At 37.7% G+C, this 12,351-nt stretch overlaps 1 protein-coding gene across 1 annotated transcript; it reads left to right on the top strand.

The window, feature by feature from the left end:
- The first annotated feature begins 6,517 nt into the window (after window positions 1-6,517).
- Window positions 6,518-9,268, top strand: LOC110686357 (heat stress transcription factor B-4-like). Its single transcript, XM_021862950.1, has 2 exons — window positions 6,518-7,952; window positions 8,065-9,268. The coding sequence occupies exons 1-2, from the start codon at window positions 7,704-7,706 to the stop codon at window positions 8,917-8,919; spliced, it is 1,104 nt and encodes a 367-aa protein (XP_021718642.1). The 5' UTR covers window positions 6,518-7,703; the 3' UTR covers window positions 8,920-9,268.
- The last annotated feature ends 3,083 nt before the right edge of the window (window positions 9,269-12,351 follow it).

Below are 12,351 nucleotides of genomic sequence, written 5' to 3' on the forward strand. Positions count from 1 at the left end.
TGGCACATTGCTCTATAAACTTAATAACAAACGGCCCTGCCGACTGTCTGGATTAAGATAAGCTCGCAGCCGTTTGACTCGAGCAAATGAGACTAGGATAACTGCCGACTGTTTTAATACAAACGGTAACCAGTTTCTATCTTGGTAAAATACCGCCTACTATTTCTTAGGGGCAATACATATGGCTAAATTTGAAGATATAAGCTAAGCCCAATACTTAGCAACTAATTGAAAAAATAAGCTAAGTCCAAAACTTAGTAGCTAAACTTTTAAAAGCAACTAGATACGGCCATTGGCCGTCTGCTTCTTGAATAAAACTCAAATCCGTCTGCTCCAACATATGTAGGCGTCCGACAACACCCATTCGGGTGAATTCTTCGTAGAGATCGAGCATCTCCCATTTGGGTGGCACAATACTCTATAAACCCAAAAACAAGCGAAAAAGACTGATTAACCTAATAAGGGCTAACTCACAGTCGTTTGACCTGAACAACTTAAAATGGAACCTAAACGGTACGAACAAAACCGCATATCTCATTGACACCAGCCGGTATTCGACCATTATTCCCACTTAGGTTAACGAAACCAAGATGACTAAAAACCACCGCCTGTAATATAACAAGCGGCCGCTATCTTGGTTGTATATCCCGTTTGACGCCTGTTATTGCCCAAGTACAATACAAACGACCAATTTACAAATAACAAAATAATCTAAGTCAAAAAACTTAGCAACTAAGCATGGTTCGTCTTAGAACTATAATGAGGCCAATGGCCGGATAATATTGAACGCTTACTCGCATGTGCAATGGCAATCAATTTACCTTTGAAAACCAGGCGCACAGCCGGCCAAGGGCAAGAACAGCCGGTATAGTGAAAAAATTGAAAAATTTCATAAAAAAAAGCAAGTTATACTTAGCTAAAATCTATGCAAATTAAAAATTCAAAACAAGTGTAAAATGGCAGAGTCGACCTAATGGCCGAATGATTCATAAATAAACTTAGTCGGCCTTATGGCTGACTAAAATGAGTTAATCGGTACTACCGGCAAGAAGTGTCAAATAACCCGACCCCTTAGTCGGTAAAGATACAAAGAAAACACATGGCACGCAAGCCGGAGAAAGTAATACATGGCCATCAGGCCGCAGAAAAACACAAGGCTTAAGCTTCGGGAGGGGGCTTCTCAGTATCGGCAGCCGCATCCTTATCCTCCCCAGTCGGCTCCCGGTCTTTTTCGCCATCCTGCTCCTCCTCCTGATCGGACCCCCCGGATGATCCCTCGGCCGAATCAGACGACTCCTCCTCCTCTTCTTCCTCTTGAGCTTGATTCAAGAGTTTATCATTGTATTCTTTGGAGGAGGCGGCAAACTGATTCTTCCAGCCGTCATAGCTGGCATCCAGGAAAAGAGCCCCTAAGTCATCTCCATGATGAGATCACAGTCCTCCACCATCTGCTTAACCAGGGCCTCCTTCTCCTCTTCATCTTTTGAAGTATACTTCTTGGCAAGTTGGACTTCCTGGTTTTGCAGCCTTGCCTTGAGTTTCTCCACCCGGGTGCGGAGTCTGGCTACTTCGGTGTCCGCCTCTTTGAAGGGCTCGAGCTTAGCCTTGAGGTCCTTAACCTCTTTCTCTAGCTCGGAGATTCGCCTCTTCTCTGCGTCCAGATTGGCCTTGACCTGCATATTGGCGGCCGCTTGAGAATATAGGATGTGGTCAATAATTCATTTTGAGCAATCTGAAACATGGTCGTGTCTAGAGAAGAGGCGGAGCAAGCATTCGCAACTTTACCTCTTTGGTCTTCTCACTGAGCGGTTTTCTAAGACCATGCACTCGCAGCATAGACTGCTTCCGGCAAAGAAAGGAAAACATCAGTACCAAGCAGCTTAAAGAGTTGCGCAAAAAATTAAAAATAACAAATTAAAGTACCTTAGCGAGGAGAGTAAGAATGGCATCAAGATTGAGGGTTCCGACTCCTCTAACAGACTTCCTGTCCTCAAGGGAGATGACCCTCAGCATGGTCTTTGCCAGATGTTGAAGATCCGGCCTTTAAGGGACATCTGCACATTCAACACTTTGTAAATAGTTGGTGTAAATTTGGCCTATAGACCGGCTGCTTTCAGAAGTACAGGTCGACTATTGATTGAACTTGACCTTACAAGGGTATGGCAAGGGATTAAGGGTTATAATACCTTCGGCCGCCTCCTTCTCCCTTGGGGGCCGGCTACTCTCAAGGCCGGCTGGGGACTTTCCCCCAATTGGAGGATGCGTCCTTCCTGGCCTATTGGCCACATGTTTCCTGGACCTGCCAGGAGTTGCCACATCACCGGTCATCCGCTTCTGAAGCTTCGGGTCCAGCTGTGAAGAAAAAGAAGGTTTAGAGGAACCACCCTGCACATAAACCAAAATGAGTAAGAAGCAGGCGAGAAAAATAAATTAAACTTAGCTAAATTAAAGAGTATGGCTCACCTTGGACGCCTTCGCGGCATCCAGCTCCTCGCCTTTCCGCTTGCCCAAAAGCGAGCGGTAGTAGGCAGCAGGCTTCTTTGTGGACGAGAGCTTTTCCATTGCTTTGTCTACATAAGAAGATTTAAATGGTTAAGTTAGCTGATTAAAACAATCAAGTCTTACTAAAAATCTACACATTCAATCGTCTACCTCTCGAACTCTCTACACTCAGACCGCAGGCGGCCAGATAATCCCCATCAAATAGCCAATCATATAGAGGAATATAACTTTGGGGAATGACCTCTTTCACCCCAGTCTCCTCATTTGACCAAATGGTCACTTTGAAAAGGCCCTTGTCCATGATCTGCTCTTTGGCTTTTTTGGGAACAGGCGGCAATTCAGTTCTGCCTGAGAGTAGAGGGGGGTTCTGGTTCCACCGATTGTATTTTTAGTTCTTTATCTTGTCATGGGAAGAAACAATGTAGAACTTGCTTCTCCAGTCCTTCCATTTGTTTTCCTTCCCAATTGTCATCATGTAGCCTTTATGGCTAGATAAAGTGTACCATTCGGACCCACTCGCTTTTAGGGTTTGGCTGAGATAGTGCATATGGGCGAACACCTCAAAGCTTGGCTCCACCTCTAACATTTCGCAGGCGGTAACAAAGCCCAGAATATTTACCCAAGAGTTTGGGGCAAGTTGCTAGATACCCGGCTGGTATCCATCAAGAATTCTCTCCACGACCGGATGGAAGGGGAATTTTAGACCAGCCTGAATGGTCGCCTCATAGAAGCTAAAGCATTCGTCCACGTAGCTTGACCCTTCTGGCCAGACTACGGTGTCTTCAGCATCCGGAACGCACAAAATGAAGCCATGTCCCATGACATGGCCAGCTTTGAAACTCCCCACCTTGTCAGCCATTGTTTTTCGCCTGCCCGCGTGAACGTGATGATAATAAGCAGCAAACTTCTCTCGGCAGGAAGCAGACGGCTAAGCCCAGCTCTCGCCCTTTTTTTACAAAAAGGGACTCTCTCGCTGTCTCCAGCCGAGAGCGCTTTTCGTTAGAGTCATCAGAGACTCTACTAAAAGTACTTGGCTCGGACTCGCTATCTGAGCCGTCGGACCTGGTGTCCGCCTCGGGGGGGCCTGTTGAATAGAGTCAGAGGCATCACTCTCAAACTCCTCCCCTAATTCTTGCAAAATAGAATCATTGGGGGTACTTGGGGTGCTAGGCGGCAGATCAGAGAGATCACTAACAGGCGCCCTAAAGGAGCCGTCCGGGTTCTGCTGCCTGGATGTTTGTTTAATTCTGGCCATGGTGTCCTGCACAGACACAGAGACAGTCAGACTCGGGGATGTTCGCAAATGATGGTCCAACAAGGGGCATTCGGCACTCCTAGTTCAAGATTTAGCCGTCCTCGGTGAAAGGCTGATCACTAACCTAGACCATGACGTGTGCTTTTGGGAAACAATTTTCAAAAAGAAAAGAAACAAAGTTAAAGTACGAGAGAAAAGCAGGCGATCACCTTTGGTTTGAAGGTACTGTTAGCGCTTGGAAAAAGTATTAGACGGCTGTAGAAACAGGCGGTCAGGTGCAGGCGGCACTTGCTTTTCTCAGAAAAAAGACAAGTTCTATCCTAAAGTTAAAAAGTCCTTTGTCCGAAAATTCTTGAGAATGTGCGAGAATGGTGGAGGGTGGGACCCTTATATAGTTGGGTAAGAATTTCAGGGGGCACCCCTGAAAGATGTTCCAGAAGGTAAAACGGTAAAAAACCGTTCACCTATCCGCATGTGACACATGTCACAGGCGCCACGTGGCAAGCCACGTCACCCCTGTGAGGGGCAAATGATTAGGGTATTTTTTACCCCGCCGCGTGGACCAATCAGAATCCGCCACGTGTCACCCTAAGAAAATCCCAAAGTGGACCTACCGGGGCTCGACACGTGGCAGAAAGATATTCAGTGAGGGCTTGGTGGCCTTCAAGGCCCAAATCCCTAGGCAGCCCGTCAGTCCTAGGTTTTTTGTAAAAGGGAGATGTTTCCACTTAGGAAACACACACATTAATTATTCAACAAGAGAAATTAGATTAATTAATTAGATAAAGCATTAATTGCAGAATTAATTACACACGAGAATGAAACACTTAGATACTGAGGCTGTTTGTGATAGCCGGATGATCATTTCTCTCCGTAGAGAAACCTGATCACACTTTACATTCTGCGTCTTTTATCTTCCGGACACGTTCTAACTTGATCGTCGAAGGCGGAACTCCACCCAACAGGAGTCTCCGTTGTTTTGCAGGTACAGGCGCCCAGAATCTAGTCTTGGAATTGTAACTCTCTCAAGGGACACAGAAAACCCCGAAACAATTTCCATCATATTTTTCGTTTTAAAAATTTCTTTAAAATTAGATCCATTTATAATATATTTAATTTATTTAAAAAAAATAGGAAATCAGTAAAAATAAGATTTAATCAAAATATTTAATTTTAGTTTGTTAAAAATATCTCCAATTCAGTATAAATAATTTAAGTTCAATAAAAATAAATTCAATTTAATATTAACCTAGATTTCTATTTACAAACAAAACTACAACATTACACTATTATGTAAATAAGTAATGTGATATCGTATGTCTAAATATTCTACATTATCAAAAGAGATAATATGACCTTATTTAACATTCAACCCAAAAAGTTTATCAACAATCCGTGCATCGCCCGAACACAAAACTAGTAACTAATATATAAAGCTAAACTTTTAGCCAGGTCACGGGACAACGACGCTTGGCGCTCCAATTTTTCGCCAAGTGTTGCGCCACATTGGCAACAATTAAATTTTAATATGATTATATGACACGTAGGATTTATTTGGATATATTTTTTGTAGAAAAAAAAATTTAGATGTCATATTAGGATAAATTTTTTTGGATAGATTTGGTAGGATAAAAAAGTTAGTCTAGAGTTTTATTTTCAATACATTTGGATAATTTTTAAGGATAAATTGTTGGTTTAGTGTTTTATTTTCAATTAAATACCAATATTTCATATGTACTAATTAAATTATAACTCTATTTCAAAAAATATTAAATTATAACTTTCAATAATTATCTAATTAATTATATTATTTTTATATCATAATATTTGTGTTAAATAGTACTCAAAAATAAATACATTTATGATATATTATAATAAGCGACTTAAATATATTTTAGTCATTATTAAATATATAAAGTTGTACGATTAATCAAGTCACGATACAACAAAACTTAAGCCATGCGATTAGCCAGGATACGACACATTAATACATGGCATTCTAACATTTCGTCAAGTGTCATGCCACGTAGGTGGAAACTAATCAAAATATTCTAAATCAAAAAGAAATTCACCTCTTATATAACACTATTTGTATCAATAACATATTTTATAATTTGGCATATATATAGAAAGTTTATCTTGAACTTCAATGGCACAAACCTTGTATAATATATCATAGGAGAAGAGTTGTACGAGGACTTTTCATGTTGTCAGTTAAGTGATTATTATTATCATCTTTATTCCAATGTAATTGACTCTATCAAATTTGAAATACTTGTCAATGCACTAATTATTTGATCATTTCCATGTATACTTAAAAAATCAGTGAAGATCAAATTTGTCACACTTGCAAACATACTATTTTTTTCATTTTCTTTTAATTGGTCAATCAAATTCAATAATAAATACTCATATATATATATATATATAAACGACATTTGAAAAGAAATATGAATTTCACGAACACTACATAATAGTGTAATCATCAAATAATGACATCCCTCATCAAAATTACAATTGCTGAATAGATCTTGCACATTAATAAGACATCTTACACACATATCGCTAAAATTTAAAGTCTTTTCAGAGAGACGCTTTAACGACTTTTTGTAGTTGCGAGGATAATTTCCCACCAATTCATTAGCTTGTGTATTCGAAAAACTAAAAACTCTTACAATAATTACCAATTTACAGTACTACATAATAAATAATGTAAAAATTAAATTGTATCAATTACTTTATTTGTAAAATAGAGGGAATATCAAAACATCACTTATCCAGTTATCAAGTACTTCGTAAATTTTTAGTTGTATCATTTTTTTAAATTGAAAGTATTAAATTAGTTGTGCTCCATATCACTTTTTTTTTTAGTTAATAAACTCTCTCTTATCATATGGGTCCACTTTATATTCTCTCAATTTCTTTCATCTCCAAAAATTACCTAAGTCCACAATTTATAAAGTAATGTAATTGAAAAAACAAAATAAGTATTTACCAAGTTGATCAATTGGGCTAGCTAACTCTTAGGATTCCTTGGTTATATTTTCATTTAACTTTTTGGGAAGCCTTAAATTGTAGGGCTATCATCTTTCCCCGTCTTCGTCAGCATTCAGCAACAATCCACTGTTCCTCTTTCTCAAATAATCTTCCAATTTCACCTGAGTTCAATACAACTAGAGAAGACAAGTTTCCTTACATTTTTTTTTTTTTTTATTTATTATTGTTTCCTTTTCCCAAACAGAGCTCGATAACGACACCGTTCTGTCCCATGTGCCTTCCTTCCACAATCTTTAGCTCTTTCTTCTCTCCCTGCTTCAACTATTACAGTTAAAACCCGCTTCCAAACCACACCGACCCTAACCCAACTCGTCCAATAACCAAGTCTAATATGGTTTAACCGATAAAAGGCCGAAAATCGGCATCTATTTCATCAAAAGCTGCCACCTTCATTAGTTCATTCATTCAGCTACAAAAAATTATGAGTAACCATGCATGCAGAACTCATAAGTGCAGTTACTAATCTATTATGCACGGGATCAAACTCGGGAGTCTAGACTGGATGAGAGAGAAAATAGACAATAAAAAAAAGAAAGTGTGTGTAAATGTGTAATTGTATACTGTATGTACGAGTATTCTCTATTGTTGTTGCAGAAACAAAAGTCACGGGTTTGTCTTGAAAGTCCCTTTATTTTTGCACAGTCCCAGACGACAGACATACTACCAGACACTTATTCTCTCTCTCTTCTAACACCTCATTTACCTAAATTTTGCTCATTTCAAAAATTAAAAACCAAAAAAAAAAAAAAAAAATACAAAAAGGCCTTAATATAATAGGGTATCTCCTTTTTCTAGTCACAAAGTCTTGAACCTCCTTTTTTTTCATTCTTTTACCTTGTCTATCAAGCTAAAGGTTTCATTTTCTCTCTCCCTAAAACAAAAAAAAAAAATGGCAGTTATGGTGGACAATTGTGAAGCATTAATGTTGTCATTAGACAGCAGTAAATCAGTTCCAGCACCGTTCCTTACTAAAACATATCATTTGGTTGATGATCCTTCTACTAATCACATCGTTTCTTGGGGCGAAGACGACACCACCTTCGTCGTCTGGCGTCCTCCGGAGTTCGCCCGCGACCTCCTCCCTAACTACTTCAAGCACAACAACTTTTCCAGCTTCGTCCGCCAACTCAACACCTATGTAAGTCATCTTTTTATAAAAGGACAATGATGTAGACGAGATTTAATTTCATTCATATATATAGTGTTTTTATGTACTAATAATACTGTAAATTCATTTTATTGTTATGAAGGGTTTTAGGAAGATAGTACCGGACAGATGGGAGTTCGCGAACGAGTTCTTCAAGCGAGGCGAGAAGCATTTACTCTGCGAAATCCACCGGAGAAAAACAGGACAACCACACCAACCGACTCATTTGAATTTCGGTCATCCATCAGCCGCCTCGTACTTAGGCGGCTGTTTCCCATCCGTAAGCCTATCACCACCAAACTCGACCGATGATGACCACCGTGACTTCGACTCATCTTCCGGCTCTCCGCCTTCATCTTCACCTTCAGCCGCCTCCAAATCCTACACCGACGCCCTCACTTCCCTCTCCGAAGACAACGACCGTCTTCGGAGGTCCAACACTATGCTCATGTCCGAGCTCGCTCATATGAGGAAACTCTACAATGACGTCATATACTTTGTTCAAAATCATGTTAAACCTGCTGCTGATCCTGTCACTGCTAACTCTTGTTACCCGTCGGCCTCATCGTTGCTGCTGTCATCTTCTGCTGCTAATATCAGTAATACTACTACCACTACGACTACCAACAATTTCGTGGCGCATCAAAACTACCCGTCCAATAACAGCTTTAATCAGTTTATCAAGAAGGGTAATTGTAGCAGTAATTACAACAACAATGTGGGTGATTTTGGTCGATTTTCTTCATCTTCGACGGCTACAAAGAGGAGTAATTTGAGGGTATTGGAAGATAATGAGAGTAGTAGCACTAACTGTAAGACCAAGTTATTTGGTGTTCCGATTCAATCAAAAAAGCGATTACATCCAGATCAGATGATTGAGAACAATTACAAGGCTCGTTTGGTGTTAGATAAGCATGATCTCGGGTTAAATCTCATGCTTCCATCTCCTTCTTCTTAGTTTATTAAAATTAGTTAGTTTTATTATTATTAATCACTTTTTTAGAATATATTGTTAAGAAGAAAATGGAAGATTTTGTGAAAAGTACGTGCTACTATGTAATTTCATGTACATAAATTAGCTAGACCCCGACCTAATTAAGTAGCATTAATCGAACTTGTTTCGTAAATTCTTGTATTAGACGGTTTAAGGAGTTCAAGTATGTACCTCAGAATCCTATTTTCCCACCTCAGAATATTCATTGAAGCAAGTGGGTAAGTTTTGGTTTAAAAATTAATTACGGATAGTTCAATTAATTAAAGTTCCATTTATTATTATTATTACTGTATTATAATAATACTGTATATGTACTAGTTACTGTATAAAATTTCATAGCTTGTCTTTTCGTCTAATTCCTTATGAAATCTGAAATTTATGTCTGAAATGTTTTTCAGTTTCATAAATGCAGAGATGAAAATGACAAGAAATGTTTGTTTTGTTGTGTCTGAAAATTTCCATGTTATGCGTATAAAAAAGCAGAGAAATTAAAGGACTGCTGCTACATTGGCGTTTCCCTCTTTTGCTCTATTTTTCTTCATGGTTGAACACATTAATGGGCGATATTGACAGTAATGTTAGGTTGGACTATTAGGTAACTTGTCTCAAATTCTTTCAATCTTTACCAATGACCACTGTTTAATTGTGCATGTACCAGAGAAGCACTATCAGGATAACTTCATCTATTTTTTTTTCCTTAATTTTTTTTTTTTTTTTGGACAAGAGGATAGCTTCATTAATTAGCCATCTGAAATTAATATTTTGTTTTATAAAGTCATATTTGTATTTTATGAATAATTGTTGATAGAATATGTCTTAAATCAGTTAGCCTATGCTTCAAACCTTACAGCAATTGTTATGTAGGCAACGATTTTCTGTTTTTGAGCCTATTTTCATTTTATGTTTTAAGAGCTAGTACAATATAAACTCTGTTAGGATTAAACTTAGCGATTTACCCTAGGCAGCATTATGTAATCTGTACTATCATCAAAATCAATAAAACTCTCGATCTCGCCTACCCGTGAACATAGTCTAATCTGATCTGATTTGATCAAACTTTGACCTTAAGTGTACGATAATCTATAAGGAAAAAAATATATGAAGTGAGATCTTGTTAGATTCGTAATAATGTGTATTTTATTAATATGTAATTTTCATAATTTTTTTCATTACGAAATTAAAGATATTTAGCGATAAAAAATTGCACATAAAATGATGATCAGATTTGAACTTAATTTTTCTGATCTGAACTTATTTTTTCTGATCTGATCTGATTAGAAATTATTTTTTCTTATATAAGTAAAAATAAGTTGAACTAAATAAGGCCTTAGTATTCTTATTTGTTGATTTCTTTAATCTTTCTTACATCGGTTATAACAATTCTTTTTCGAAAAATATTACTCCATAATCAATATGTAGGTGATAATTATGGAGTACTTGAAAGAAATCACTTATTAAGGATGAACAATCATAAAATATTTGTAATCTGTATGTTAACCCTTGAAATGAAAAATGAGAACTTTTAACTAATATTCATACATCACATTATTGTTTAAGGTTTAAGATAAAAGATGATAATAAATATTAAAAATATATAGTTTTAAAATATTTAGGAAAAATTGTTGGGAATAATCCCACCTTTTGAGCGTCCGCGATAGATGATCCCACCTTTGGGATTCTTTTTAATAATCTCACCTTTACCACCAGATCTTTTTTAACGGTCCCTACAGGTTACCTCACTTGTTGTAGCCGGTTTTAGTCCTAAGTGGCTTCCAGCGGTTATATTCCTTTTAATTTAATTTTTTTTTTGTTTAAAATGCCACGTCCCTTAAATGTTGGGTCTTCTTCTTCTTTCTCTGTTTCCAAAAGAAATTGAACTCCATTGTTGCTCTCAATTTCCACTTTCAAATTCCTCTATTCTCTCTGGAATTAGGGTGCAATGGCTAGTAGGAGGCAAATTGGTTCAAGTGGTTCAACTTCGTCAAGGTCATTTGGTTGGGGTTCCCCAAAATTGAAGTGCACATGCAGGGTGGAAGCTATAATTCGAATGGTGAAGAATGGTGATAACGCAGGTATGAAGTTCTATGGATGCCCAGAATGGCCTATAAGTATCATGGATAGTGTCAATTTTTTGTTTATACTTAAGAATTGGTTGTAAGAAAATTTACTTGGGAAAATCAAATTAGGGTTTTCAAATTCAATTGATTTAGGGGTATTTTCTTTTGTTTACAATAGGGTGATTGTGGATTCTTTCAGTGGGTTAATGCTAACCCTAAGGACGTAGAAGATCTACAATTCCAGGTTTTTGAAAGAGATACTCAAGTCGTTGCTGAAAAAGAGATTGAAATTGATTTCATGAAGGAGCAGTTGAAGAAAGTGGAGAAGAATTTGGGAATTAAGGAGGATGAGTTGAATGATACAAAAATGGAGCTTTGCCACACTAGAATTGAATTGATGAAGGCTTCAAGGAATGAAAAAAATTTCTCTATTGCTCTGTTTGTGTCATGGATTTTCTTTGCTTTTCTTTTAGTGTATTTGAAGGCATGATAGTGATGTTGTGCAGATGATAGTTGGTTAGAGTGAATAAGTTAGTTTAGGTTGGGAAATGATTGTATTTTGGGAATTTGTGACACGTATGGTCAAAAAACCTGGTGGTTATGCAAGATATGTATGCTGCAATGATTTGATGAATAAAAGGAAGTTATTTTGACAAATATTTGCTTAAAACTTCAATTATCATATAGAAATGAACCCATTAAAGGAAGTTGTTATATTGAACATAATAAGTTGACAATGTTTAGTCCAAAAGACACAAAATGAACCCTGCCATGGTTCATGCCATTACATTGTAATATGCAAATTGACTTTTATAAGCCAACATGCCTAAAAGGTTGTTCCCAAAAGCTTACATAAACAAAGTTTTGTCTAAACACTAAAGTAATTAGTTACACCAAAAGTGAGGCACAATTCATGGCACTACTTAGTTGAATATTGAGTTGGTTAATGTCAGGTGGAGCTTTGACTATCTTGACTGCACTGGAAGCAATCCATTGCTGATCTTGCTCTTCTTTGGTTGCCTTGGTTCTGCACAAAAAAAAAACCAGAGATTAACATGTATGACATTGGTTGCAAGCAAATTAACACAGTAACAGTGACAACATAAAGCCACTTACTCTAGTCAATGCAGATCCATCTGGTGCAATGAACACACCTACACGTTCTGGAACCTGAGCAGTTGTAACACATCACCAAATAAGCAATAAAATAAAAGGGATCAACATTAAACTAAGATGTGTTCATGTAGAAAAATATACCTGGTGCCTTCCTTTGCCCCTGCCCCTGGTCCTACCCCTTCCCCTTCCTACAGCATCTGAACCCCTTCCCCTTCCTGCAACA

The sequence above is a fragment of the Chenopodium quinoa genome, unplaced genomic scaffold (genome assembly GCF_001683475.1).
Source record: "Chenopodium quinoa cultivar QQ74 unplaced genomic scaffold, ASM168347v1, whole genome shotgun sequence".
NCBI classification, from domain to species: Eukaryota; Viridiplantae; Streptophyta; class Magnoliopsida; order Caryophyllales; family Amaranthaceae; genus Chenopodium; species Chenopodium quinoa.